At 63.9% G+C, this 27,670-nt stretch overlaps 3 protein-coding genes, 2 long non-coding RNA genes, 2 other non-coding genes and 1 pseudogene across 8 annotated transcripts; 4 read left to right on the forward strand and 4 right to left on the reverse strand.

The window, feature by feature from the left end:
- Positions 1 to 35: 35 nt before the first annotated feature.
- Positions 36 to 1,653, forward strand: LOC122204617 (skin secretory protein xP2-like). The gene is made up of 4 exons (XM_042912130.1): positions 36 to 198; positions 648 to 897; positions 1,210 to 1,517; positions 1,603 to 1,653. The coding sequence occupies exons 1-4, from the start codon at positions 61 to 63 to the stop codon at positions 1,651 to 1,653; spliced, it is 747 nt and encodes a 248-aa protein (XP_042768064.1). The 5' UTR covers positions 36 to 60.
- Positions 1,654 to 1,817: 164 nt separating this feature from the next.
- On the reverse strand, positions 1,818 to 4,806 carry LOC122204942. Its single transcript, XM_042912805.1, has 2 exons — positions 4,260 to 4,806; positions 1,818 to 3,383 (listed from the first exon to the last, which is right to left on the reverse strand). The coding sequence occupies exons 1-2, from the start codon at positions 4,293 to 4,295 to the stop codon at positions 2,439 to 2,441; spliced, it is 981 nt and encodes a 326-aa protein (XP_042768739.1). The 5' UTR covers positions 4,296 to 4,806; the 3' UTR covers positions 1,818 to 2,438.
- Positions 4,807 to 5,053: 247 nt separating this feature from the next.
- Positions 5,054 to 8,259, forward strand: LOC122205172. Of its 2 annotated transcripts, none has more exons than XR_006195932.1 (4): positions 5,054 to 5,600; positions 5,942 to 6,031; positions 6,560 to 6,844; positions 7,562 to 8,259. It is a non-coding gene; the product is annotated as an uncharacterized LOC122205172 (long non-coding RNA). The 2 variants fall into 2 exon arrangements; XR_006195931.1 differs by having other exon boundaries at positions 5,069 to 5,600; positions 6,733 to 6,844.
- Positions 5,732 to 5,865, forward strand: LOC122205737. The gene has a single exon (XR_006196238.1). It is a non-coding gene; the product is annotated as a small nucleolar RNA SNORA17 (small nucleolar RNA).
- Positions 6,905 to 7,040, forward strand: LOC122205735. The gene has a single exon (XR_006196236.1). It is a non-coding gene; the product is annotated as a small nucleolar RNA SNORA43 (small nucleolar RNA).
- Positions 8,260 to 9,225: 966 nt separating the features above from the next.
- Positions 9,226 to 17,671, reverse strand: DIPK1B (divergent protein kinase domain 1B). The gene is made up of 5 exons (XM_042913318.1): positions 17,536 to 17,671; positions 14,119 to 14,253; positions 11,309 to 11,416; positions 11,017 to 11,193; positions 9,226 to 10,417 (listed from the first exon to the last, which is right to left on the reverse strand). The coding sequence occupies exons 1-5, from the start codon at positions 17,596 to 17,598 to the stop codon at positions 9,608 to 9,610; spliced, it is 1,293 nt and encodes a 430-aa protein (XP_042769252.1). The 5' UTR covers positions 17,599 to 17,671; the 3' UTR covers positions 9,226 to 9,607.
- On the reverse strand, positions 16,258 to 17,373 carry LOC122205173. The gene is made up of 3 exons (XR_006195933.1): positions 17,319 to 17,373; positions 16,573 to 16,662; positions 16,258 to 16,481 (listed from the first exon to the last, which is right to left on the reverse strand). It is a non-coding gene; the product is annotated as an uncharacterized LOC122205173 (long non-coding RNA).
- An 8,098-nt stretch (positions 17,672 to 25,769) lies between the features above and the next one.
- LOC122205762 lies at positions 25,770 to 25,895 on the reverse strand (annotated as a pseudogene).
- Positions 25,896 to 27,670: the final 1,775 nt, after the last annotated feature.

The raw sequence follows: 27,670 nt of genomic DNA on the forward strand, positions 1-27,670 counted from the left end.
CACCTTCTGGAGACAGCACCCAACAGGGCTCATTCGTTGGGACACCTTCGCCTGACGAACATGTTCTCCTGTTGTGTGCCCCTGTCCCGCGGCTGCCGGCTCAGGGGAGCCCCTGGCCGCGAAGCTTCCCGACCCTGGAGACAGTGGGTCAGGTCGTGCACAGGACGCCTCAGGTCTCTAGCTCGCAAGGACCCAAAGGTAACACTGGGAGACCCAGAGACAGCCAGTCTAGCCCGACACCGCACTGATCTGACCTGTGCAGCCCACATCCCCTCCCGTGTGTGTGTGTGTGTGTGTGTGTGTGTGTGTGTGTGTCTGTGTGTCTGTGTGGAAGGAGGGGTCGTGTGTAGAGGGCCCACCCGAGCAGGTGCAGGCTGATGAAGGGTCAGATGCCTGGTGGGCGGGTCAGGCTCACATCCCCGTCAAGGCTGGAATGGAGGGACAGGGTGTGCTGGGGTGGCCCTCTTGTCCCCAAGGTTCATCCCGAGCCCTGCTGGTGGATGTCACTGTGTCCCAGGGGCAGGTCTGTGCACATTCAGGTCTGTGTCCAATCTGGGAGCCACAGGTGGAGAGGGTGGAAGGACACTGAGGATGGCTGGGCGGGGCTGTGATGTCTCCGGGCCGTCCGCGGAACACTGTCTTTACAGAAATCAACCGATGAAATCGGGAAACGTCTGGCCGAATCCCATTATACCTGCCGTAGAGAGTTGTGCGTGTGCCCCGTCGCCCAGGAGGGCCACCCTGGACCCAGGGAGAGAGTGGCCGCACAGAGGTCTTGGGAAGCAGAGCCTGGAGATGGCCTAGGAAGGCCTCCTTCACCGCCCCAGTCCCCAGACAGGGTCCCGGTTCACGGGTCCTGGGATCAGGACCCAGAGCCCCCGGAGCCAGAGCCTGAGGGTGAGAAGGCTGGGGTGGGAGATGTGTGTTCATGGGACCAGGGCGGTGCTGGGCCACCCAGGGAGGAGCCCCCGGGGGCTGGTGTGGGGCCAGGAGCAGAGACTGAGAGCCCTGGCTGCAGACTGCAGGGGGGCAGAGGTCCTGGTGTGGGTTCCTGGCCGCGGCTTTTCGGGGCGGCTCTGGGTTGAGTTGTGTCTCTGCACAGACCCCTGGAGAGGCCGGCGCTGGGTGGGTGGGGGGTGGGGGGACCTTCCCTCCTCTCACCCTGAGGCCTTGGAGCCGCTGCAACCATCACTCTGTTTCCTTCTCAAGAGTCCGGGGCAGGAGCAGAAGCCGGGGCACCTCCAGAGCCCGACCCAAGGGCATCCGGGTCCTCGGCGTCTCTGCAGGCAGGGGTGGAGTCTGGGGCGACTCCTGCAGGGGCCGGAGAGCCAGCAGGTGACCTGGAACCTGTGCGGGGACAGCGGGCACCTGAGCAGAGTCAGCTGGGTCCTGCTTCTGCTCTTGCCTCTGCTGCTGTCACAGTTCCCGCTGCTGCTCCCAACTCTGTTCCTGTCACTGCCCTTCTCCCCGCCCCTCCCAATGCCCTTCTCCCCACTCCTGCCCCTGCCCCTGTCACTGCGCTTCTCCCCGCCCCTCCCAATGCCCTTCTCCCCGCCCCTGCCCCCGCCCCTGCCACTGCCCTTGCTCCCACATGGATGCCAGCCACAAATGAAGGGCCTGAAGGCTCTCACGGGGTGTTTCTTCTATATCTAATTGTTGTTCCATTCCCGGACCATGACCCCCCACCAGAATGTCTCTTCCTCTTCTACCTTATCCTTTCTCTCCTCTTCTATTTAGCTGTTACTTTATTTGTTCATTGTTTCCTTATAATCCACATTAATCTTCAATAAAAATTTATTTATTTTACGTTGTGCAATTCCTGAGCACGGGGTACACTCACGACGCTGTGAACCACACCACAGAATATTGTTGCAGAAAATCTCGGTCCCCAAGGGTCACCGTGTACCCCGAGCCCTCACTCCCCATTCGTGCCCCGCCAGCCCCTGGGAACCCCCAGTCTGCTTTCTCTCCGTGTTCTGTTACCTACTCTGGAGGTTTCCTTCAAGTGGAATCTCGCCAGAGATACCTTTGGGTCTGAAGCAACTTTTCAGACGAGAAAGATTCATTTTCGTACTTTGTGTTTGTTTGAAATAGACTCTTTCTCCTTTGATATTGAAATCGCAATGGATTAAAGATTAGGTGGGAATATGGAGGCCCCTTCGGTGACAATGGTCTTGGGATGGAGACCCCTGTGCATGCTGTGACACCACAGCCTGACGCCAGCCAGGACAGGGCTGGTCCTCCCGTGGCCCAATCACAAACTGGGAGATGCATAAGGCTGGACGGTCACAACACAGACGGGAGAGCATCCCTCACGACCCAGGGCCAGAAGGTCCACAGGCCTCTGTGCCAAATAATGCACCAAAGCCAGTGTGTTCCCCGGGATGGAGGCCAGACCCACCCCAGTCCAAGGGAGGCGACCCCCATGGGAGCAGGCGTCAGAGATGTGGGGCGGTCCCGGGGAGGGACTCGGGCAAGTGAAACCCAAGGGAGGCAGCGGTGGTCACCTTCAGAGGGGCAGGTTTCTGGTCTGGGGACCGGCAGCCCAGGTGACACGTGAGGAAGCAGAGGCCCCAGCCGATCCCCAGCGAGAAGTGTGACAGGCTCCCCTCTCTGGGACAACAGAGCGCAGCTCCCATCCAAGCCACAGGCGCAGACCCTCCCCCAGCAGGGCTGGTCCCAGGATCAGCAGAGAAACCCTGGCGCAGTTTCTCAAAGGTGTTGTTTTGGGGGTGTTCATCATAGCAGTGGTGGACATAAGGGATTGGGAACAGTGATGGGACCCTTGGTTCTGGTCCACGTTGGGGAGAGAAATGAGTTGAGCAGTAGAGTGGGTGTGAGGTCTCTACGTGCGGAGTGGGAGACCTAGGGGTCATCTCCTGTAAGACCCATTGTCTGTGTCCAGGATGTGACCTGCCAGCCCAAAGCCAGCTCCACCAGCAAAGGCCCTCCAGCCTTTTCCTGGGGCTGCAGAGACCGGAGTGAGTGAAGAGAAGCCTCACTGCCAGGGGTCCCCTCCCAGCCAGGCTGCTGGACGCAGCGAGCACCTGAGCTGGATACGGGGACGCAGGGGAGCCTCCTTCTGGCATCGGCGGCCCAGACCCGCCGTTCCGTGGTCCCAGTCCCGGCTCCACCGTTGCGAACCGGGCGGCCTGGGCAAGGTTGTTAACCCTGGGGCCTCGGTTATCGTCCGACTGTGGACAGGACACTCCCCGTGCATCCGCTCGGATGGGCTGTGACCATTCCAGAAGGCAAAACAGATGTAAAGCTGGATGGGATCTGGCCCGTTTGGGGACCGAGGGGGCTCCACGGCTCGCCTTCCTCGCATCTGCCCAAGAGGCTCTCAGGCCACAGCACCGATCAGGCAGTTGACGTGAACCTGACTACATGGGAGACAGAAACGCAGCCCTCAGTGCAGCTGCCACAGGAAGTGTGCCGCTGAGCAGGGGACCGGTGGGGAGGGGGGTGCAAGGATGGCCCTGCCCCCTCCAGGCGGGCGGTCGGAGCTGCCTTCTGGTGCTTGGAGGAAGTGACATGCCGCTTCCCTTTCGGCCAGTGTGGGGTCCCGGTCATCCTGTGTGGGGTGTTCTCGGTGGGCAGGAACAAACCCAGGGCTTCCCCTACTCTTGAGGTATGTCTTCAGCTTCCTGAGCTCAAGCTCTGAGCAGGGACCCTCCCTGGAACCGGGGGGACCATGGGTGCCAAGCTCTGGGATGTGGCAAGGCCTGCTGGCACTCCCCCTGATCCCCAGATGCTGTTTGAGAAGGTGGCACCCTGCCACCACCTGGGCTCCATCCGGTCCCAGTGGGACAAAAAGGGAAACGGGCAGCTGGCTCCCACGGTCAGTGCCACGGTCACCCAGGTCAACAGCGTGGCCTGCTGCTTCGAAGACCAGAGTGTGACGGCCGGGCACAGGGCCGGGGTGCTGGAGCACTGGATCCGAGTGGCCAGAGCGTAAGAAACTCCTCTTTTCCTCAGAGTTAGGCCTCCAGCTAGAGTTGGCTGGTCCCTCCCACTGGGACGGAGCCTCCCGCAGGCTGTTAGGTAAATGGGGAGCGGGGAGGGTGTACTTCCTTCCCCAAAGCAGCCCAGAGCTGCCCAGAGCTGCCCAGAGCGCTCACAGCCAAATCGAGCTTGCGGCAAAAATGGACATGCCTGGGGCGGGCCAGGTCTGGGGGCACCCTGGGACTCCCCACTCTGCCCCCAGGGCACGGTAGCATTCTTCGTGGATCTGTCCTCAGTCCCCAGCAGTAACTTACCCTGACTTGACCCCGGCTCCACAGGCCACGCCCCATCGGCCCCAGTTAGCGGTAATTTGTTAGCTGGGGAGAAGCACCAGGAGGCTAATGAATCCCTGGAGGGTCCTTCCCGACCCGGCCCCAGAAGCTTCCAGGTGCAGGAGGAAGCAGAGGGGCGCTGCCTGGTGCCCTAGCGGCCCCGCCCCGCTCGGCGAGAGGCCGAGCCCAGGAGACCCCCGCCGAGGGGGTGAAGGCGGCGCTCCCCGCAGGGGATCCTCCTGAGGGCCACCCCCCGCCGCCCGGCAGAGGCTCAGCCTAGCCTCGCAGAGAGGAGGCCCCAGGTTCGGGGCCGCTCTCGGGGTGCGGGACAGGTGCTTTGCACAGATCGATTCCTGCAATCCTGCCCCCCCACGGGACGTAGGTCACCGGATCTCCGTTTCGCAGGCTCGCACTCTCCAGGAGGAGGACCCGGGGCTGCCGCCCGCAGCGGACCGAGCCGGGGACGCCGGCAGAGAGTGGGAGCTCCAGCCGGTGGGGCCTGGCTGTCTCTGGGGACGGCTCCCGGGGAGCGACAGGCGGCAGCAGAGGCCGGAAGACTCCGCTAGGGGGCGCTGCGGCGGCGTGCTGGGGACGGCGCGGTTTGGCCCTCGCGGGCCGCCGTACGCACTATAAAAGGCGCGTCGCGCGTGCGCGCGTCCTTTCCGGGCGGTGGCGGCGTCTCCGCGTGGTGCGCGCGGCCTGGTTCCCGGAGCCCCGGGCGCCCGCCGCCCCGCCAGGGCCTCGGCAGCCGTGACCCGAGCTGCGGCCGTGCGCCCCCGGTGCCGGGCCGGCCGCGGGAGGGACGGCGGGCCCCAGGCCAGGCGCCGGGCGGGTCCGGACCTTGCTGAGCGCCCGCCGCCCTCCCTCGCGGGTTGAGACCCGTAGAAAGTGGCCTCCCGCCTCTGGCCACGCGTTGTTTTTGCTTTAAAAAGCGGGTCGGCTGCCCCTCATTCCCTGGTCGGGTGTGGCCGAAAGGCGGCTTCCGAAGCGCGGTGGTGTGAATGCCGCTGCTTAGCCGGGGGCCCGGTGGGAACAGGCATTCCTAGACCTGGTCCGCGGGCTCCATACGCGGCCAGCCAGTGACCTTAGTTTTCCACACTCGAGTTAGGCGGGGACCGGGGAGGGGGACGGTAAATGGGTTTTGGGGGTTCCTGGCCACGCGTAGGCCTGGTGGCAGGGTCTCTGGACGCCGAATGCAAGCGGAACAGCCCACGAGAAGTGGCTCCTTGTGGGTTCGCTGGGGTTTTAGAAAGGGCTGCTTTCCTTTTTCTCTAGGGAGTTTGCTAGAGACCGAGCACCTGGGAGGGCGTCCTGGGGTCTCAGGTGAGTCCACACGGAGGCGCTGGAACAAAGCCGCCCCGACGTGTGATGTGGTTTTCTGATCGGGGCCAGTCCACCGTCCGCGTGGTCAGGGGAATAACCCTTGAGTTGCTGGTGTTCCCGGCACAGAGCTCACTGCCCCCAGAGGCGTTGCAGGTGTGGCTGCGTTTGTGTCACATTTGTGTCATTCGGCGGCAGAGAGAAGGGAGGCTTGTCTACGCCCAGCGTTCGGGCTGCAGAACGTCTGGATGATTAATAGTCTGACAGCGGACGGGGAGCTAGATCGTAGATGTGCTTCCTGGCACCCTGGAGCCTCGTGTGAAAGCCCTTCCATTGTGTCGCAGCTCTTGGGTGGCCTCGGTTGGTGAGGCGGTCCGGCCTTTGACAGCAGGAGGTAGGAGTGGGTCGCCGACAAGCAGGGATGAGCAGAAGAGGTGAGTGGATTTCAGGTAGGCTGACCTGCTGAAGGGCTGAGGGTTTCCCATCCCAGGGGATGAAAACAATGAAGGCACCTGAAGTTTCCTTCGGGGGAGACCGAGCACCGGCACCTAACCGTTAACCTGCTTCAAATGACTCTGGGTCAGAGCGTCAGCGTGCTCTGCCTCTTGAAGCAAGTTGGATGCGCTGCGCAGCCAGAAACTCAAGCGGTCAAGTTGCAGGGTTCTGACAATGCGGAGACCGTGGCACGGGCCGGCCATCCTGGCTTTCTCCAGTTTTAGGAATTGCAGGGCACTGCTTCCTGGCCCGTCCCCTGGTTTGTGGCTTTCTGGTCCGTTGGTTAGTAGCTTGCGGGGGGCGGGGGGGGGGAGTGGGGGCGGGCAGCAACCCCTCAGGAAGGAAGGCCCTCCGGCTGCACTGCGGTCCCCCCGGCTACATCGGGCACTAAGGTGCCAGTGCGGGCTGCCCGTTGGGGCTCCTAAAGGTGACCGCAGAAGAGTTAAAAAGGATCACCTCGTCCGTAGCAGCCGGGGTTGTAAACACGAGTGACGGGCAGGACGAGAGACCGCTCGAAAGCGCCTCCGTGCCACGCGCCTCGCCAGACGGCTGTCACAGTCCTGCAGAGGTAGAGGCTGGTGTCTGACTTGGTAACAGTAATAATGGCGGCCAACTTTACACGGTGATTTTTGGGGGTCAGGGTATTTGTTCCTTAATCCAGGAAGGAAGGGGACTGCCAGCCTGTGCACGTGGGCCAGAATAACACCGTCACCGTCCAGACCGAGGTGGAGAGGAGACGCTGGCCCCACCAGGTGAGGTGTTACCCCCCCGCCTCCTCGCTGGGGGTCGGGGGGGGGGGTGGCTGTGCCCCTCAGACGCCGGGCCTCCCGGCACCACAGACACAGCTTCTCTGCTGCACCTGTGATGTTGGGGCAAAGAGGAAGCGGCTATTTCTACGCTCAGTGCTCAGAACCGTGGGCACTAAGAATGGTTTGTAGCCGAACATGCCTCCGGGCTTCTAGCCGGGAACGCCGAGCAGGGCACCAGCCGCTTTGCTCTTCGGGTTCTCGTGTGTAAGATGACCCTCGTCGTGGGGGGGAGGGGGGGGTGGGGCGCATGGAGGTGAGCATGTGGCCGGCCTTTGGACCACTGGGACTGACCAGGAGAGGGCCTCCCTCTTGGAAGCGATCGTTCTGTAGGTCTGTCTGGGGAGGGCTTTCTGGAGGCCTTTGGGCGTGTGTGTTTTGCACTCTCGGCTGCTACGAGTGGCTGGGGCTTCTAAGCCCTGCGCCCCCACACCCTGCTCTAAGCACCCTTGAGACCGCAGAGCAGGAGGCGGGCCTGGAGGGCGGGTGGGGGAACACCAGAGGGCCACACCTGGCTTTGTCCTGCCAAGGAGACGCCGCAGTGCCACCTAGAACCCTACGCGTGACCCTCCAGACCAGCGCGCTGGCGAGTGGAGGGGGGCGGTCTTGGTAAACGGCACTCGGGTAGCGGTTGTGACGAGGGCTGTCCTGCCTTGTTTTCAGGTGGAGAGCCCAGCCAGCCCAGCCAGGCGAGATCCAGGCCGTCCGCTCAGGGTGAGACACTCCCTGATACAAAGCAGAGAAGTAGCAAGGTATTTTGCATTGCTTTCTGAAACGCTTGTGCAGAGTGTTGGCGTGTTGGAAAGCGGTCCTGTGTTGTGGGTCTGCGGGGCGAGGCGGGGAGTGTTGAACTGTTAATTGAGCCCCCTCTGACTGCAAAAACTCCAAGAAAAGTAAACGTGATTGAGAGCAGAGACAAGGGGTCAAGATCCATCGGGGGGCCAGGGCCTCCACTTTTGATGCAGTGATTGTTGGCAGAGCAGCCTCGCCTCTGCTTTCAGAGGAGGAGCCCCCGCTCGGAGGCCGCCCCGCGCGGGGGTCTCGGGTCCTCATTCTTCCTCCCCGGCCACTGCGTGCCTCGGGGAGCAAAGGCTTCGGCAGCAGAGGTTTCGAACTGCCCGGAGTCCGTGATTCTAAACTGCTGCTTGTGCCGCGTGCGGACTGTTTCCCCCGCACACGAGGGAGGAAAGTCCGGACGGGGAGAAGTTATTTCAACTAAGGTAGGACGGGTGCTAAGAACTAACACTGAAAACGCGGTAGGACGGCCGGAATTGGGAACAGTTTTAAGCAAACGGTGGTGAAGTAAGCTGAAGGATTTAATGCTTTTATGTTTCAATAAAACTGTTGCTCTGTTGGCAAAACTCGAGACTAAATCGGTCTTGAATAAGCCGTCTTGACTTGGCTTCTCCTCAGTCTGCTTAGCGGAGGCCCCGTGGCGACGGGGTGGGTGGGCGCACGCACCGGTGGGTATGGGGGTGGGGCGGCTTTGCTCCGCTGGGCTGCCACCTGGTTGTTTGACCGGGTGACATTTAGAGAAGGGCGTGGGCTGGGGTGTCCGCCCCAAGTTCCTGAGTCACTTCCCAGGCAGGGTTTTAAATAACCCCTTGGAGTTCAGCCTACAAAAGCCCACGGCCTCGGGAGTTGTCCCCAGTGACCTGGGGCAGGGAGGTGTGCTTACCCCAGCCCGCCAAGTCAGTCCCCAATTACTGTGTAGAGGTCTTGAAGCCGTGACCCCAGGACGAGAGAGGGAGCCACCTGCTCGCACCCTGGGGCTGGCTCCTGCCCCTTCTGTGGGGCAGGTGGCAGCCTGCAGATTCTCCGTTCCTTGCACAGGCCTGGGCTCCTCAACAGTGGGGACCCCGAGGGGCGGGGAGTGGTGCCAGGCTCCTGCAGCTTCTCTTTGGGGAGGGGCAGGGAAAATGCTAGACTCTCCCAGATAGTGGGTTTTCCACGTTGGGGTTCACTGAAATCCACCAAATTCCTCCAGTGTGTTCTGTGAGCCCGGCACCGCAGGAGGGGTGGTCTGGAGCCAGAAAATGGGCTGCTCGCCAGTAGCCGTGCAGAGCTGGGCTCCACGCTTCTTCCCAGAGCACCTTTGCCATTGCGCCGTAACCTCAGCAGTCTCGGTCCCATCCCCACCGCTCCTGCCCCCACCGCCACCCCCCCAGGATGTGGCTGGGCTCTAGGAGACCCCAGCGCGATGCCCACTGAGGCCTTTTCCCACAGCTAGGCCCTGGGGGCCACGTGTCTTCCGTCCGCAGCCCCCACTTCTGAGCCCGGGTGGCTGACAGCCGGTCTAGGGTCCAGGGTGAAGGACTCCGGGGCACTCACAGAAAAGCTGTTTATTTACATCACGAGTCCTTAAAGGTAACAAAACCTTGGGAGGGTCCTTCAGCCCCTGGTGGTCAGGCTCCGGGTACTCCCGTCCTGCTCCCCCGCCCCCACCCCGGCCTCCCGGTCCAGCTCAACAGCCCCTCTGTCTGGTCGTGGGGTCTGGAGAGCTGGGAAGGCGGGGGGTGGGGGAAGGGCTCCACACCACCTCCCGGGCTTCTGTGCAGACCGGCCGCTTGGCCAGGCCCCCTCCCTGCCTCGGTCCTGGCCCGGGCCTCTTCGGCAGGCAGAGCTGGCCCGGCAGGGTGAAGAGCGGGGAGTGGCTCGCTAGGGCCCCGGGCGCCCCCTGGTGGGTGGGAGGGCGGGAGGGCGGCGCCATCAGGAGTACTTGGTGTTGGAGATCTCCTTCCAGAGCAGGGTCTTGAGGTGGCTCAGCACCAGGGAGTGGTGCGCCTCCACCTGGCTGGCCAGCCCGCTCAGCGTGGTGCAGGTGCGCAGCTGCTTGCCCAGCTCCTCGCGCAGGTCGGCGGGGGCGCCGGGCAGCAGGTAGTCCCGCAGCAGCTCGCACACCTTGGCCAGGTTGGGCTGGATGAGGTCGCCCTTGCACTGGCGCATGAGCTTGTCGCAAGGGGCCCTGCAGTCCCGGCCGTACGTGCAGTCCGCGCTGTGCTCGCAGTGGCGGCCCCGCAGGAAGCGGCGCACGGCGGCCTCGGGCGCCACCTGCTGCAGGTCGGCCATCTTGAAGTCGTACTTGGCCGTGTAGCCCACGTTGGCCAGCGTGGTCTCGCACATGTAGAAGGTCCCGTAGGCCCCGTGGAAAAGCTCCTCCACGAACTCCAGGAGCCCGATGGCGATCTTGGCCCTCCAGGGCCACGCGGGCCCCAGCCACTGCTGGAGGGCCGTGTGCAGGGCGGAGGGCAGCAGCGGGCGCAGGAGGGGCGGGAGAGCGGCCCCGTGCCAGGAGCCGTGTGGGACGCCCTCGGTGACATAGAGGTCCCCACAGGAGCCCAGCAGCCTGGAGGCGTGGTCCTCCTGCAGGGACAGCAGCAGCAGAAACTCGTTCCGCTGCAGCAGGGCCCACACCGACTTGGCCTCCGCCAGGGACACCCTGCTGTCCTTGTTGAAGTCCGCCATGAGCAGGACCCGCCCGACCAGCGCCGGCAGGGACGGCAGGTCCCCCAGGTTCGCCTGACATCGGAGACCAAGGGAGAGGGAAACCGAGTCATTTTGGGGCCCGCGGGCTTGACCTCATGGTGGGTTTCTAGGCTGGCAGGACGCCAGCCTTGACCTACTTGGTTCAGCCCCTGGGACCCGGTGCATCGGCCAGCTTGGGAGAGCCCGTCCAAGCGCACACAAGCAGGAGGGGACGGCCCAGGGATGTGGGAAGACCTCTCACCACCTCCTGGGAGCCCTCCCTGGCCACTGGCACACCTTCATTTCTCCAGGAGCTGTTCCTGGGGCTTTCTGGTCTCCACTGGTGCTCAGGGAGCTTGGGAGTGGGCACCTCGGCACACAGGTGAGAGGTGTGCTGGGCCGGCGGCTTCTCATCTGCTCCCACCCACCCCCACCTTCCATGCACACACAGCTCCCTGCTCCCCCCACAGATGCCCCGGGCCAGGGAAGGGGTCCTCTGCACCCAGGGGGTGGCCCCCTGAGCAAGCGTCTGCTTGCAGCCGAGGTTAGCCAGACCCCTGTCTGGTGGGTACGGCCCCGACCCAGCCTGCCTCCTGCCCTGTGCACACATTCCTGGGGTCAACTCCACACCCAACTCGCAGGAGCCAACTGACCTTGAGAAAACTGAGGGTCATCTCTCGGAACTCCTTAATCGAGGTGCCCCGTGTGGGCTTGTCAAACAGTACCAGCTCCTGCCGGGGGGCCACGTCCGACCTGGCCTTGGAGTCGAGGCCCTCGTCGATGCCACACTTGATGGTCACCTCCTTGCCCTGCCACAGCCCGCTGTATACCTGGGTGGGGCCAGAGGAGCCCTCTGTGCAGACGTCGGGGGGGGGGGGGGGGGGGGGGGGGAATGACAGCGGAGGGCCTGCCCCACACCCGACCCTGCGACCCCGCTGGGCTTACCTGCCGGCCGGGAACAGAGGAGAGGCAGGCCCTCCACTCCACCTTGTGCAAGTTGCACAAGTCCTGGCAGATGGAGCCGGAGATGATGCCCTTGCGGTACTGGTCACACTGCGGGTGGGGACACCAGGGAGCGGACTGAGGAGGCGGGGCCCCTCCCCAGGCCGAGTCCTCACCCCATCATCCACGTGGGGCACCCCGGGTGGGCAGCTCGAGGCCCCACCACACCTGCCAGGTGCCCCCTGGTTCTCAAGCCACACCCCCTCTGGGAGGGCACCACCACTGCAGCCTCCCGGCCACACCTGAGGCTCAGCGGAGGGCCCAGGCACCGCCCGGAGCAGCTGGCAAGGGCCTCTGCTCACCGCGGCCTGAGAGCTGCCCCCCGCCACCCAGCCCCCCACCTGCCAGGTCTGGGAGTCTGCTGCTCCCTGGCGTGGGCCCCGCCTCTGCCCCGAGGGCGGCGTACAGGGAGCCTGGGGGCCAGCTGGGGGCACTGGCGCAGCCCCTCCCCGTGTCCGTCACCCGGGGCTTAGCCAGACCCACAGCCAGTCAGCCGCTCGCAGCGATGACCAGGTTGGGCCCCCTCCTTTGCGGCCCCCTGAAGCCCGGGGGTCTGGGCTGACCCTGAGGAGGGTGGGAAAGCTTAGCGGTGACGGAGTGCGGCCCTTCCCCCCCCAGGCAGGAGGTGCGGCCATCTGGAGCACTGGAGCTTGTGGGGTGCATTCCTGGAAGTGCCTCACCGTTGCCATGGAGCCCAGGCCCTTGCCGAGCCGGGCTTGGAGGAAGGAGAGCGAGGCGCCCAAAGTGCGGGGGGGAGGGCGGGCAGGCCCGGGGACAAAACCCAGAGGCCGCGGCTCAGCTCGGGGAGCCGGGAAGGAGGGTCCGTGCCGCGGCGCCACGCAAACGATGCCGTCATCAAGATGGCAAAAGGAAAGGAAGAAGATCCCATTCGCCCACCTCGTAGGGACGCCCTCCGCCACGAGGGGTGTGACCCCCCAGAACCCCACGGAACTGCAGAGCCTTGGAGGTGGGTGGGCGGGGGCGCACTGCCCTCTGGGCCCGGGGAGGGGCTCCCACAGAGGCTGAGGGGGCAGCGTGTCGCCTCGCCTCCCAGCCTGCTTCCCACCTGCACACGGGCCGCGGCAGGGGCTCAAGGCTAGTACCGACCAGACAGCCAGAGGCCGCGGAGAACCTGACCCGAACTCCTGCCCATGGCCCTGCCGCGTGGTCGTGCACACGCTGTGGGGCCTGTGCGACACAGAAGATATCCCCATGAGGCAGAAACGTCCTCATGGACTGAGGGCCAGGCGCTCAGCAGCCGAGAGACCCTGGGGGAGGGTGGGGGGATGGAGGAGCTACAGTCCCCCTTGTTGGGAGAGGGGCAGTCCCCCGCTGGTCCCCCAGCGGACCCTCTAGCTGGCTGCTCCCTGTACCCCTAGGCCAGATCCCCAACCCTCACCTCCTGCCCGATCTCCCTGCCCCACCCACCACCCTCACCCCAGCCACCCTGCATCCCCCCACAGCCCTCCACAACCCTCACCACAGGCCTCCCAGGGCCCATCCTGGCCCTCCCCAGCCCCACCGAGCTGTCCACACAGCAGGGCCTCTCCCCACCCAGAGCCCCCCCCCCCCCCCCCCCCCCCCCCCCCCCCCCCCCCCCCCCCCCCCCCCGTCTGCACTTGTGTGTCCCTGGACCCCCTGGACCGTGAGGGCAGAGCCCTGTGTCTGGTGCCCAGCTCAGGCCTGGCTCCTGGAGGCCACCGAGAACAGGCAGGAAATGGGAAAGCCGTTCCCCCAGCTTGGACACCGTGTCCTCGGGGCCCGGTGTTGGCCTGTCCTGAGGAGGTGCTTAACCAACACTCTTGAAAACCCCATCACATGGGTTCTGCCACCTCCGGACCCCCCACTCCCTCCCCACTGCCACGTCTTCCCAGTTGGGGCCCCTGGGGGCTCTGGGCCAGAGCTGGCCTGCCTGAGCCCTCCCGTGGCCAGCTTCAGCCCCACACAGGACCCCCCCCCCCCCCCCCCCGCCGGAGACAAGGCCCCCTTCCAGGCTGCCCGGCTGCGGTGGGGCAGGTGCAGAGCCCCGAGTTCCTGATGCTCCAGGGTGGGTCCTGCAGGCCCATCGAGGGGGCGGCAGTACCCTGGCCACCCGCTCGCCAGGGGCTCCAGACTGCCCGGGAGAAGGCCAGGCAGGGTGCCGAGGGGGGTCAGAAGAGCCTGGGGCTTGTCGGTGTCCCGTGGGCTGGCGCGGCCCCTACCTCCCGCCCGAGTCACCGAGTGTCCACAGAAGCAGGACGTGAGCTAGGCGTGCACACACGAGTCTGCGTGCCTTCACGTGTATGAGCACACGCAAGCTCGTCACGCCCCTCCCCTCCCACGCACACCCACAAACATACACGCTCATGAGTGGCTCACACACGTCACGTTCCCTGAGGCCACAGGCAGTGACCGCCCCCCCCCCCCACCACCACCACCACCACCACCACGGGAGGCTCTGAGGACCGTGCCTCACAGCCTCCCTTAGCGAGGGGCCCTCGAGGCCACCCACACTGTCCATCCCAGTCTCCCTGCTGAAAGGCCTCCCCCCAGACCTCTGTGAACGCGCCCAGCCGCCAGCCCGTGCCGTCCTGCACCCCTGCACTGGCGTCCCCACGGTCCCCCCCTCCCCGCCACCCCGTCTCTTCCGCAGCCAGCCAGAGACGGCTTTGCACGGCGCTCCTGGGCCCACCTGAAAGCCCACCCTGCTGGCGTCTTGAGGGTCCAGGGCATGCCGCCCCCGGCCCCGCGCCAGCCCACGAGGCGACACTTACGATAACCACCTGGCAGACGTGCCCGCGGCAGAGCTCCGCGTAGGTCGAGTAGTGCACATACACCAGCCAGCTGCCCACAAAGATGCCCAGCCACACCAGGAAGACGTACTTGACCCGGAGGCCCGGGAGCCGGCCCTGGGGGGAGAGAGGAAGCGCCACGTTCGGGGTGCGTTTACCTCCCCCTCCACGGACCCCGGCCGACCCCACCCCCCACCCCCGGGGCCAGCACCCTGCCCGGCTCCGGCTTCCAAAGCTGCCCACCGCCCGGGGGCACTCCCTACGTCTCTCCTCCCAGTCTCCCTCCGCCCTCGGTGCACCCACTCCGGGCTGGGGGCCGCTGCCCGGTGCTCCCAGACTTTTAAATCACGCAGGCAGGCAAAAACAAATTTCAAACCGAAGGGACACCTAGAGGAGGCAAGTCTACTTTGACGAATAAAGACCTTTTTTGACAAATTCTCTCCCGTCTTGCCCTCATTTCATGACGACGTTGTAACCTCTGCACAAGGTCGAGGTGGAAAATCACCACCCGTGCACCCTGTCCTCTGACCGGTGGGCAGTTCAGCTGGGCCAGGGCCAGCACGGGGGACGGGGCTGGGGGGCGCTGGCACAGGGGGCGGGGTCTCAGCAGCCCCCACCCGGGGAGCCTGGAAGGGACACGACCTCGCACACCCACGAGAACGGCCGCATTGTCCCGAGGGCCGAAGAGAGACACAACCCAAGGGTCGACCGACCGGTGAGGGGGGAAACAAAACAGGGTCCGTCCACACCGTGGAACGTCATCCGCTCTTTAAAAGGCAGGGAATCCCAACACAGGCTACAACACGGATGAACCTTGAGATCACTGTCCTCAGAGGAGCCTGTCACAGAAGGACAAGTCCTACAGGATCCACTCACAGGAGGCCCTGGAGAAGTCAGATCCACAGGTGTGGCGGGGAGGGGAGGGTCTGTGTATAACGGGGCAGAGTCCAGTCTGGGAAGATGAACACGTTCTGGGGACAGACGGGGGGACGGCTGTACGACCGTGTGAATGTGCCTGACGCCCCTGAACTGTGCCCTCAAAAATGGTTAAGATACTAAACTTCACATGGTGTGTATTTTCCCACAGTAAACAATAAATAAGATACATAGCCCCTGCCCCCACTGCCAGAGGCCCTGTCCCAGATGTCTGGGGTGGGCGGGGGACAGATGTCTGGGGTGTGGGGGTTCAGCCCCTTCTGCCAGGTTTCCCCAGCTGATGAACAGAATCGCAGGACATGAGGGCCCCAGACCCTTGCACAAGCAGGTGGGCTGAGGGTTCGGTGTCTCACCCAGCTCCCAAACCCCTGGGTTCCAGGGACACCACCTCCCAGCCCCACCCCCTGCCCTGGCAGATCACAGGCCTCCCAGACCACCGTCCTAGAGCAGCCAACGGAGGGGATGGGGTTACCAATGTCTCAGTCAGGGCGGGGGGGGTGAACCCCAGAGAAAAGGGCTGGGGGCCAGGAGAGCAGGAGGGCCCAGAGCTTCAGGTCCCCGTGCCCCCCCCCCCACCTCCCTCCAGCCACACTACGTGCCCCAGGGCGGCAGCTCCAGTCCTCTTAGTCCGGGGTCCCGGCTAGCTGAAGGCTGGGGCTGGCGCTGAGAGACAGGGCCACCGGCTCTCCAGTGAGGACAGGGTGGGGGCCTCACCTCCCGATTCCCTGGCTCCCGCCCTGGGAGGGGCTGCGGCAGGAGGGCCCCGGGGAGCTCCAGGGGCCGCTGAGGGGCAGCAAGGACCAGGGAAGAACAGGAAGGCTTGGGCCTCAGCCCTCCTTGTCCCTGCCACCACATCTGCTTCCGTCACATTTGTTCAAAATGAAAAACAGGAAAGCAGAGAAACAGTGGATGGGGGGCCGGGAGCTGGGGGGGGGTGTCGCTGTGGCAGGACAAGGTCAGAAGACTTCCGGCCGGCGGCACACAATGCCGTGAGGTGGTGGGAGCGGGGCCTTGGGTGGGCATTCAGCTCCCAGAGGGCCCTGAAGGCTGCCGGCAGGGGTCAGAGGTTGATGGGTAGGAGGAGGGCAGGCCGGAGCAGCGCTGGGCCTGGGGGGACCCGGGGCGGACCCAGGCACACGGGGTGACCGCGGGCCCAGGAGCCTGCCTGCAGGGCCCAGCACAGAGAGCTCCTCAGCCCTGCCAGACTCCCTCCACGCTCTCCCAGTATGCGGTCCCCACGCACCGGGTCCTGGATGGGTTACATGGGTCCTTCCTCTAGGAGCCGTGCCTGCCCTCCAAGCGTCCCGTCTCCCACCAGCGAGTGAGCCCCTGGGGCAGGACAGGCTTACTCTTGGGCGAGTCCCATGCAGCTCCCCGATCCCACCTGGCCTCAGTTCCTAATCAAGCCACTTGGGGAGTAAGGAGAATCACTCAGGGGTCAGTAACAGCCACGTCACCCATGCACCAGCACCCCACGCGCACCATGGCACCAACCCTTACCTCTAGCCCAGAAGGATGTTTCACGGACAGGGAGACTGAGGCTCTGAATGTGGCCCCTTAATAGCAGGTGGGCGGGGCTGGCTCCAACCCCTGGGAACCAGACCATCCCAGTACCTAGGTCAAGCTCTGGGCCTCCTCTGCAGCAACCTGGTCAAGGCCCCTCCCTCAGGATGGGAGGGGGGGGGCGGGGAGGGCACACCCCACTTCCCAGGCCTGGGGGTGCGCCCTCAGACCCCTCAGCTCCCATCTTGCCCAGGGCTGGGTGGAGACCAGGATGCACCCTGAGGCCCAGGTGGGCAGGGAGGGCGTCCCCCACAGACACAAAACCCGAATGTTTCCTGACTCCCAGGCTTCTTCCCGGAGGGGACGGGAGGACAGCCAGGCCGGGGCCAAGGGCGCACCACGGCAGGGACCCTCTTGCCCCAGGACGGCCTGCAGAGGCCAGGGAGGTGTGGGCTGCTCCGAACAGGGCTGCGGAGGGCAGGTGCATTTCGGTCTCGGGGGTGGGCCTGGCCCCGACCACCCAAAGCAGCGGTGACAGGCTTCCCACCGAGGTTCCCAAGGCAGCCTGCGCTTCCCCCCGCAGACAGCGGGCCCCCTGGCGGGGACGGAGACTCGTCCAAGGTCATGGTGGGGTCAGGGCACACCCCTGAGGTCGGGCCGGCGACGACCCACGGGGAGGTTACGTCCTTCTGACGGCGTTTCTGCGGGTCCCAAGTTTTCCACAACAGGAAAACCAACCTCACCTCTTCCAAGTGAGGGGCCGGCGCGGACTCAGCGCGGTTTCCGGGCCTCTGGGAAGGGGGGTGGGGGAGGGGTCCCGCCCGTGGGGGAGGGGCTTCTGCGGCCCCGCGGGCCGGGGCGGCCACCCCGCAGCCCCCGCCGGCCCGCGACGTCCCGACCCCAGCCCCTCCCAGCCCGCGGGCGGCACGGAGGCCGGGGGAGGGGGGTGGGGGCGCCTACCTGCAGGCCCTTGGAGAAGGGGCAGAAGAGCGCCAGGTGCGCCAGGCGCCGCAGCCGCCGCATGGTGGGCCCCCCGCGGGCGCGGGCCCGGCTCGGCTCGGCCTCAGCCCCGCGGGCCGGCCCGCAACGGCCGCCCTCCGCCGCCGCCTCCCCGCGCGCCCGCGCCCGCGCCCGCGCCCGCGTCCACGTCCACGTCCACGCGAGGGCGCACTCCGCCGGTCGGCCCGGGCGGGGCCGCGAGCGCGAGCGCGGGCGCGGGCGCGGGCGAGGGGCGGGGGCGGGGGCGCGGGAGGAGGAGGGGAGGGGCGCCGGGAGAGAGCCGCGGGCGGGGGGAGGAGGGGAGGAGCGCCGGGGAGCGGCGGGGAGGGGAGGGGGCTAGCGGGGGAGGGGCGGATGGCGGAGGGGGCACCCGCGGCCCCGCCCCGGCCCCGCACCCCCGGGCTTTGGCGGCGGGGCTGTCACCGCGAGCCGTCACCGCGAGCTGCGGCGGACCCGCCGGGCGGAGGGACGAGCCGGCCGCCGGCAGGGCGCCCTGGGGAGGGTCGGGCGCGTGGGGGCGCGGAGGGGGCGTCCGGCGCCAGCCACCCGGCGGGCCTGGACGAGGGGTGGACGGACGCAGTGCGAGCCTTGGCCCGCTTCTTCCATTTTTCAGGGAACGCGGTGAGTGCGCCCTTCTCTGTGCGCGGTTCCGCCGGGGTGTCTGCGTGCAGCCCCGCAGCGCCCCCACCAGCGGGCCCCCTCCCTTCGAGCCCCCGCAGCCCCGGCCCTGATCGGCGCCCCCGCGGCCCATAAACGGAAGAGGGCAGGGACAGCCTTAGGGTCTGGCCTGTCGCCGGCAGAAGCCAGAAATTCACTGAGCGCCCGTGTGCCCGCGGAGCCGCGCGCCCGCACCGGTGCCGGGCTCGGTCGGCGCTCCCGCGGACGTGGGGGGCGGGGGGCAGGGGCGGGGGGCCGGCTGCCTTCAACGTCGCCTTGGGTTTTGTGAGAGGGTGCGTTTTCCCTTCCCGCGTGGAGGAGGCTGGCAGAGATGTGAGCCCGGACTCCGCCGGGCTGGGGTCAGCGGGGCGTCGCCCCGGGTCCTGGTCCTCGCGGCACCTGCTGGCGGGAGCGGGAGCTCTGGCCGCGCTGGCGAGCGCGCCGCGGTGTCTCTTTGTGGCTGGACCCGCATTTCCCTGTCGACTGACGATGCCGAACATTTTTTTCTCACGAGCTTCTTAACCACCCGTATGGCTTCCCTGCTAAAACGTGTATGTTTTTAAATGTATTTTTCCCTATTGTCTTTTTTTACTGTGTTGTTTCCTTGTCATTGAGCTTTGAGAGTCCTTGGTATCATCGTTGCCGCTACGTTATCAAACAGGTGATCTGCAAAGATTTTCTCCCCATCTGTGGCTTGTCTTCTGTTTCCCTTGAGTGTCTTTCAAAGAGCGCAAGATCCCAAAAAAAGGAAATTAAGTAACATAAAAGAGCGCAAGCTCCTGAGGTCGACGAAGTCCAAGTGACCCATTTTTTCCTCCTGTGGTTTGTGCATTTCACGTCTGTCACATCTAAGAAATCTTTGCCTAACTGAGCAGTGCAAACATCGGGGTTTTCTTCTAGAGGTTTTGCAACAGCTGTGTCTGCCGCTTACCGCCCCCCCCCCCCCCAGTCGCCGGGGTCCAGAACCACGTGACCTTCCTTCTGGCAGATCTGGCCGCCTTCATCCCATCACGTGGGCACCTCATCCTCCCAGAGCCTCAGGAGACGGGCAGCCTCAGGGCAGTGAGATGTTGTGACAGAGAGTCCGCAGCCCTGTTACTTTATTACGGCATATTGCTACAGCCGTCCAACTTTTAGTTACTGTTTCTCTGTTTCAGCCCCTGATTTACGAATGAAACTTTAACATAGGTCTGTACGTGTAAGGTTCAGTACCATCCACATCCACTGGGGGGTCTTGGGATGTATCCCCTATGGATGGGGGTGAGGGGGAGTTACTGTATTAAGTTTTACATGTACGTCAGTGCTAGCATTAGAGCTAACTTTTGTACGTGGTGCAGGAGATAGATCCAGGGAGTAGTTTGGTTTTTGGTTCTGTGTTTTGGGATTTTTCTTTGTTGGGCTTTTTTGCACATGGCTATCTAGTTGTTCGAACACGTTTGTTGAAAAGATGAACTGCTGTGTGGTTTTGCAGTGGAGTGCTCCCAGTGAGACACAGTGCACGGCTGTCCCCGGCACCCTGGAGGCTGGTGTTCCAGAAAATCGCAGCGAGCAGATCGCCAGCAATTTCTGCAGGCACCCAGTGTCCTCAACCAGGTTATCCTTGGGTCTAGGGCCTGGACAGTCGCACTGGGGGGTCCAGGTTGTTCGACCAGAATCAACTTTGCGTCCCATGGGTCCCCCGGCCGGCCAGAGGGTGCCCTGGGAGGAAAGACAAAGCATCCTGCTCAGGAGGGTCAGGGTAGAATACTGAATATCCGAAGAAGACCTATGCGGCCCCACCCCCACCGTTTCGTCCTGGTCATTACCCAGGAGGGGATCAAGCAGACGTGTGCCTGTCTGGGGGCAGCCCTGGTGCTCAGGCCGGAAGAGGGCACAGAGGTGGAGCCAGAAATCCTCATAAGCGAACCCTGGGGAAGGGTCAGCAACACCACGGCAGGATGCGTGGAGGGCCCAGCCACCTCGAGCCCCGGCCCACCACGGGGCGTCCTTTGTGATGAAAGAACCACCTTGCAGATTGCAGGCGAAACCCACGGCCCCTCAGCTCCTTGGCTGGGAGAAGCAGCGCAGGGGTGAGGTCAGAGGCGAGATGCATAGCCCGAGGGAGGGTCCAAGTCTGATGGAGTCATTTGCCAGGAGCTAGGGTCGCCCGCCCAGGCGGTGTCTGCCTACCCCGCCCCCCCCATCGGTGAGCCAGCCCTGGGCAGGAGTCGGGTCTGGTGTGCGGTGACCAGGTCTGCGTCAGTGCAAAGTCCCGTGTGTTGCATCCCATCGGTGACACGGGGTGTCGCCGTGATGGATCCCCGTGGCAACGGCGGCCCGTGGCCGACTGGGAAGCGCCGGCTGCTTCGCAGATGAGTTCTGGTGGGTGGGGTGAGAGAGCAGGCGCCCGCCGTGAGCGAGCACAAGTGGCCTCACACGGTCAGCAGCTGTCATTTATTCCTACAGTCCACGGCACCCAGAAGGGGCGTCATTAATCTGTAATTTTGCAAAAGAGCAAAAAAACACCAGAACACCCTGCAAACCATATTGGTTTCCTAGGGCATAACTGCCTGCTGTAACAAAGTATCACAGACGGACCCGCTGAAGACAAAGGAATCGATTCGGCCACGGCTGTGGAGACCGGAAGTCTGAAACGGGGGCGGGGGGGTGGGGGGCATCCCTGGGGAGGCTCTGGGGGAGGGTCCTTCCTGCTTCTCCCGCATCCTTGGTGCTTCTTGGCCTGTGGCTGCATCGCCGCCGTCCCTCCCCTGCATTGTCACATGGCCGTCCCCCTGTGTGTCCCCTCTCTGTCTTTGCGTCTTCACACCTGGCCTTCAAAGACTCTATTTCCAAATAGGCCACATTCTGAGATTCCAAGTGGATATGAGTCTGGGGGGACACTATCCAACTCACTACACAGACCGAGTAGTTACATCGTCTACATCACAGGCCCAAGAATTCATGAAGCATAACAGGTTTCACCAAGGGACCCTGAAATAAAAGTGGCTTAATCAGGAGAAAAGTTTATTTATCTCTCATATTGTGCTCAGAGGGTAAGCATCCAAGGGCTGAGAACCCCTGTTGTCAGGAACTTAAACTCCTGCCTTCTGTGCTGCAGTCCTCAAGACATGGTTTCTGTCTTGTGGTCAAAAATGGCTGCCATAGCTCCAGCCATCACCTCCACACTCCAGCACGGAGGAAGAGCAAAGAAGTGAAAAGCATGCCTCTCCCTTTAAGGACCTGGAAATAATCTATCACTTCTGTTCAAGTGCCTGTAAGCTTAGTCACATGACCTTATTTGCTGCAAAGATGGCTGGGAAACGTCGTCTTCCTCTGGATAGTCACACGTCTGACTAAAACTCCCGGGTGCTGGTACCCCGTAGTCTTGAGCGCAAGTATGTCACAGGGAAAATGGTTCCGGGGAAGACTGCCCTTCCAGGGATAACCCATCCCACTGCCCTGGGCCCCGCTGACCTTTGGACCGAGGTCAGGGGCCACGTCATCCCCTTCAGGTGGGTGTTCTGGGAGGGGTGAGAATGAGGAGCCCAGCACGTGGTGGGGACCCAGGCCAGGCCCGGGGAGGGTGATGTCTGGGACCTCCAGGATGAGGGACGGGGGCGGCCGGGCAGGAGTGTGGTTCCAGCAGAGGAACAGAGTATGCAGAGGCCCAGAGGCAACGGACAGGTATGAAACAGCAGGTGTGAGGTTGGAGGTCTCAGCTGGCACGGGGTCCTGAGGGCCCTTGACGAGGGCCCTCTGGATGTGGAACTTCAGCCCGGAGGGCCCAGGATCACCGTGGACGGGGCACAGACCAACGGCCAGTGAGTGCGTGGCCCAGAGGGCTCGCTCCCACTGGGATAAGGGGAGGGGGGAAGGGGCTCGTCTGGGGGGCCACCTCCCCAGCAGGGGTGGGGGCTCCAGGCACGCAGGGAGGAGGGTCACTTTCTCAGTGGGGGGGGGGGGGGGGGGCTTCTGGAGAGGGGAGGAAGTTTGGGAGTCCTCAGGGCCCCAGGGCGACCCCTCCAGGTGGGGGGGGGGGAAGGGGCTCGTCTGGGGGGCCACCTCCCCAGCAGGGGAGGGGCTCCAGGCACGCAGGGAGGAGGGTCACTTTCTCAGTGGGGGGGGGGGGCTTCTGGAGAGGGGAGGAAGTTTGGGAGTCCTCAGGGCCCCAGGGCGACCCCTCCAGGTGTGGGGGGGGGGGGGGCGGGGCAGGATGGTTTGGATACCGGCAGGAGCTCAGGGCCACCTCTCCAGGCGCGGGCCATCTCTGTCTGCAGGGGATGGGGGCCAGGGGCAGGAGTTATCCGGGCCCCAGCCCGATCCCCGCGGTGTCCTCTCCTCTTGCAAGGGCAGCGGCTGGGAGCAGGGCCCGTCCAGGTGATCCGGGGCGATCTCCCCTCGAGATCCTCGAGCACCTCTGCCAAGATCACAAAGGTCACACTCGGGTTCCAGGTGGACATAACTGCCGCGTGGGGGCACCGCTCAACCCGCTACAACCACAAAAGCAAATCGCAAAGCGGTCCGTGTGCAATGATACCGTGTTTGTGACTAACAGACGTGCGTGCCTCCGTGTGCGTGGGCGGCGAGCCCGTGGTGTGCGTGCGGCCCGCACCCGCGTAACGCGTGCGTGTTTGTGTTTGGAAGCAGGCTGGTTAACCGCGCTCCCCTTGGGGGATGGGCTGGGAGAAGGAGGGGGCCCCTGTCCGCTTTGTAATGACCCGTATGTATTTCGGCATTTTTAAGTGACCAAAAGTTGGCTTTATTCCTTAGGAAGGGGGCGCGAGGGAGGTAGGAAGTCCCGGCCCCTGGCTCGGGTGACTCTCTCCCGGCCCAGGGGGCAGCTAGAAGCCCAGGGCGGGGGCCTGGGTCCAGCTCTGTCCCGCAGGGGCACCGGCCTCCCGGCCTGACTCTGGCAGAGAGGGCCACCGGGAACCCGCAGAGAACCACGCGGCCGCGACAGACCGACCCAGAATAAGCATGGCTGTGGCTGTCCCCACGGTGATGATTTTGGGGGTGCCACAGGGGGATACTTTGGCAAACCTCCCTGTGATTTTCTGGGACTTTTTTAAGGGGCGCGTGTGTATGTGTGTGTGTAAACCTCCCGTGTGTAGTTAGCTCATCTTTAGCCAACTGTACCTGTGACCGCTTTTCGTAAAAGGGGGGAAGCCTTACTGTGGCCCGAATCCCGTCCCCAGCTCCACAGCTTGAGCTCTAACCCCCCAGGTGATGCTGCTGGGGGGGGGCTGGGGGTGACGGGGTTAGTGCCCCCGGTTCTCTCCCCGTCTCTGTCTCCCCACCTCTCCCCACAGGTGCGCGCACCCAGAGAAGGCGGCCGTCTGCAAGCCCGGGGAGTTCTCACCAGGAGCCGACCCTGACCTCCAGCGTCCTGGCTCCGGAACCCGGAGAAGCAGGCGCCTGTCGTGTCAGCCGCGAGTGCTGTTTGCACGCGCGCGTGTGGATGGAGTGCGGTTCAGCCCCCCCCCCCACCGCTGTTGTGTGCACCTGCACGTCCCCCCCCCCCCCCCCCCACTGCTCCCTGACCTGCTTCTCTCAGTAGAACCAGAGTCCTCAGTCCCATTCTCGGGGACCCGCAGTTGGCAGTGAAGTCCGAAATGCTGTGTGTTCGTTCTGATGCTACATCACAGAGATGGTCTAACCGTCGTGGTAAAGACAGGCTTCCCTTGGGCCCCAGAAAGACTGGTTTTCCTCAGCGCCTTGGACTTCCCGAGGGGCACCTCCGCGGCCCCTGGGTCCTGGGGCAGACCTCCTCCGGGACCCTGGGGCACACGCTTCTCCGTTAGAACGGACCAAGCTCAGGTCTGAGAGCCCAGGGCCCCCGCACCATTTCCAGGGTGACACAATGTTCTGTTGCCTGAAGGCGCCCTGATTTACGTAACCCGTTGCCTCCTGGTGGGTGTTTAGGGTTGTCTGACCTTTCTCCTTCCTGCATCAAGGCTGGGTGAGTGGACTTCTGGCTGAATCTGTGCCCCATTCCTTAATGATTAACTTTCGCCCCGGTACCTGCAGGTCAAAGGCTTTAGGTGTTTCCCATGATAAATGCTCGGCAGGGCCCCGCCTGGCCACCGCCAGGGGCCCCTAACTATGAAAACTCCGAGGGTGCCATCCTGGTGGAGGGGGCGGTTAGCCCACTGCTTCTCCCTTCGGGTGGCACGGTCCTCTGGGGCCAAGGACTGACCTTATTCTGTGAGCCGCCCCTCAGCCCACCGTTCCTGCAGTCCCAGAAGGCACCTGCTCTTGCCTGCCTCGCGCTTTGTGAACGCTGTCCCCTGCCAGGACTCCCATGCAGCTCCCCCCTCCCTGCCCAGGCAACCCCTTTTGGATGGGTCCCACCGTACAGAGGCCCCCCTCCCTGTCTGACAGGCCACCGGGCCCCCTGAATGCTGGGACTCCCCATCAGACCCTGACCCCCACACCCAATCCATGTCGGGCTCTCCCCTGGACCCCCCACTCCCTGCACCCAGGGCCAAGTCTGCCTCTGCCTGGGACCTGGCGACCTCTGCATCCCTGGAGAAGCTCCTGCAAGACCAGCAGGGGGTCGGGATGCGGGCAGGGGTGGGGCGGGGAGTGGAGGGAGGGACAGAGATAGCCACGGCGGGGCAGGCTGGTGGCTGTGACCACCACTCATGACACCCAAGACGCTGTGGGCAGTGGCATCAGAGGGTGGCTGAAGGCTGAGACGTGGAATCAGAAAGAAGGTTCCGGGCCTACAGCGAGTGGCTCTGAGGGGTTGCTCACCCCCTCGGAGACCCAGGTCGGCCATCCGTTAGGCGCCGAGGAATCATCCCCCACGTAGAGCCCCCGTGAGAGTCGTGAAGGGACTGTGGCGTGCGGCAGGGACCCGGAGACCCAGAAGGTTCCAGGGTTCGGTGCTACAGTAAGAAAGTTCTGCCCTGGGTCTGACCTCAGTGTCTCCCGCCGTGGTTTTATTCCCACGTGGCCATGGTGGCCAGGCCCCCAGGGGGCCCCCAGAGACCCCACCTCCTGGCACAGAGACCCCAGAGACCCCACCTCCTGGCCAGGCCCCCAGGGGGCCCCCAGAGACCCCACCTCCTGTTGGCATATACCTTGCTGTCTCAGACCCCTCGCCCTGGGGAAGCCGCCACCCAGGCAGTGAGGACACTGAAGCAGCCTGGCCAGGCAGGCGGTCAGTGTGGCCCGGAGCCCAGGCGTCCTGCCCGCGGCCAGCAGCAGCTGGCGGCCTGTGAATCCCCCAGCCCCAGTCAAGTCTTCGAAGGACCCTGAGCCTGGCTGACGTTTTGGCACAAGGTCACAGGGACCCTCAGCCGTAATCGCATCACCGGGCTTCTCCTGAACCTCTGACCGTGGGTCCGTTCGCTGTCTTAGCCTGCTGTATCTTGGGGTGCGAGAGGACCCCGAGGAGAGGGTTCCTGGGGGGTGGAGGACACAGGACACTTTTGGAATTGGATGCGTCTTCCGTGGGGAGAATATTCTGAGACAAAAACAAGTAACAAAGAATCCAAAAGGCATTGTTTTCCAAAGTCGGCTCCATGCCCAGCGTGGGGCTCCAACTCATGCCCCTGAGGTCAAGAGTCGGATGTTCCACTGACCCGAGCCAGCCTGGTGCCCCGGGGAAAGTCTTCAATTAGCAATAATCGTGCCCCGGATAAACCTCCTTGGCTACAATGCTGCCCCTGCACAAAGCTCCAGTTTAAGGAGAATTGCTCAGGGGCACCTGGGGGGCTTCGTCTGTTGAGCATTGAGCGACCGACTCTTGATTTTGGCTCAGGTCGTGATCTCGCGGTCTGTGGGTTCAAGCCCTGCGTCGGGCTCTGTGCTGATGGCTCGGAGCCTGGAGCCTGCTTCGGATTCTGTGTCTCCCTCTCTCTCTGCCCTTCCCCCACTCCCACTCTCTCTCTCCCTCTCTCAAAAATAAATAAACATTAAAAAAATTTTTTTTAAAAACCTAGCAGAACTTTATTCTCAGTGTTCTGAGGCTGGAAGTCCAGAATGCAGGTGTGGGCAGGGCCGTGCTCACCCTCGGGTGCTCTCGGGGAGGGTGCTTCCTGCCTCCTTCGGCTCCTGCTGTCTCCGGGCTCTCCTGGGCTGTGGCCCCCTCGCTCGAGTCCCGTGGCCTCACCCTGTGTCTGCCTGTCTGTCCTCTGTGCCTCTCCTATGAGGATGGTGATCACTGGCTTTAGGGAACCCCCCCCCCCAGATAATCCAGGGTGACCCGCTCATGTCAGGATCCGTAATTCAAGACATCTGCAGAGACCCCTTTTTCCAAATAAGGTCCCATTCCCAGGCACCGGGGTGAGGATGTGGACACGGCTTTTTGGGCGGCCGCTGTCTTCCACTGCTGGACGCAGGAGCCCCTGCCGCTGAGCTCACATGACTCCCAGGAGCTTCCCCGCCTCTGAGGAACAAACTGGGCTCTGTCGGGGCAGGTGCAAGGCGAGCCCCGAGGGCAGGGGCCCTGGCTCCCGCCTGCACAGCTGCGGTCTCTCCCAGCATCCCTGATTTAGAGGGACAGGATTCCCACCGAGGAAGGTCAAGAGAACATGAATTCAACTCACTCGTGCTCCCGCCTCACCTCGTGCGGCTGTGGGGCGGGGGCAGATGTTCTCTGAGTCACTGTTCAACGAGGAAATGGTGTCGATGTTACAACCTGTTCGGGGCAGACACGAGGTGCGGCAGTCCTTGTAAAGGAGACTGTACCCCCACTTTCACTTACATTTCCTCCCCTGCAGCCCCCGCCCCCCCACCGGCAGGATTCCAGGACTCCCAAAACCATGTCCCAAGCCAAACACACAGGCAGACTTTGAGCTGGTCGTGTTGGGATGGGAGTGGGGAAGGAAGGGCCCCTGCGGCCGGGGGTGACCCGCGGCCTTTTTGGTTTCTTTGTTTTACTTTTTCTTTATTTTTCGCTCATCTATTATTTATTTTGAGAGACCGAGAGGGCACACGTGAGAAGGAGGGGGACGGGGGCAGAGGGAGGGAGGAGGAGAGGATCCCAAGGAGGCCCCACACTGTCAGCCCAGAGCCCAACGCGGGGCTGGAACCCACCCCCCCCGCGAGATCATGACCCGAGCGGAATCCAACAGACGGACGCTCGACCGACTGAACCACCCCGGTACCCCAAAGCCACTGCCTTTTTAATTATTACTGTTCCTGGTTCAAGATACACAGAACGTAGGACTTGTCCTCTTAACTGTTGTCAAGGGCACAGTTGGGAGGCGTCTGGCGCATTCACGCTGTCGGGCAGCCGTCCCCTCCGTGACTCCCCACCTTCCCAGACTGAGCTCTGTCCCGCCACACACGGGAAGCCGTGCACGCGCATCGGAGCGCAGGATCATAAAAGAGCACGGAAAGGCCCCTCCGCAGTCTCGTCCCGACAGAGCCGCGAGTGCCGGCAACCCACCCGCCAAGCACCGTCTGGGGGCCTCCGGGCGGGCCACCAGGGCGGGCACCAGCCAGAGCC

The sequence above is a fragment of the Panthera leo genome, chromosome D4 (assembly GCF_018350215.1).
Source record: "Panthera leo isolate Ple1 chromosome D4, P.leo_Ple1_pat1.1, whole genome shotgun sequence".
Classification (NCBI taxonomy): domain Eukaryota; kingdom Metazoa; phylum Chordata; class Mammalia; order Carnivora; family Felidae; genus Panthera; species Panthera leo.

Coding starts and splice junctions, on each gene's coding strand:
- LOC122204617 (XM_042912130.1), top strand. CDS start 61: ATGTTCTCCTGTTGTGTGCCCCTGTCCCGCGGCTGCCGGCTCAGGGGA. Junction 199..647: donor TAGCTCGCAAGGACCCAAAG/GTAACACTGGGA, acceptor CTGTCTTTACAG/AAATCAACCGATGAAATCGG. Junction 1,518..1,602: donor CTGCCCCTGCCCCTGTCACT/GCGCTTCTCCCC, acceptor CATGGATGCCAG/CCACAAATGAAGGGCCTGAA.
- LOC122204942 (XM_042912805.1), bottom strand. CDS start 4,295: ATGGGGCGTGGCCTGTGGAGCCGGGGTCAAGTCAGG. Junction 3,384..4,259: donor GGAGCCGGGGTCAAGTCAGG/GTAAGTTACTGC, acceptor TCTCCCATGTAG/TCAGGTTCACGTCAACTGCC.
- DIPK1B (XM_042913318.1), bottom strand. CDS start 17,598: ATGCGGCGGCTGCGGCGCCTGGCGCACCTGGCGCTCTTCTGCCCCTTC. Junction 14,254..17,535: donor CCTTCTCCAAGGGCCTGCAG/GTAGGCGCCCCC, acceptor CTCTCCCCCCAG/GGCCGGCTCCCGGGCCTCCG. Junction 11,417..14,118: donor ACGTCTGCCAGGTGGTTATC/GTAAGTGTCGCC, acceptor CCCCACCCGCAG/TGTGACCAGTACCGCAAGGG.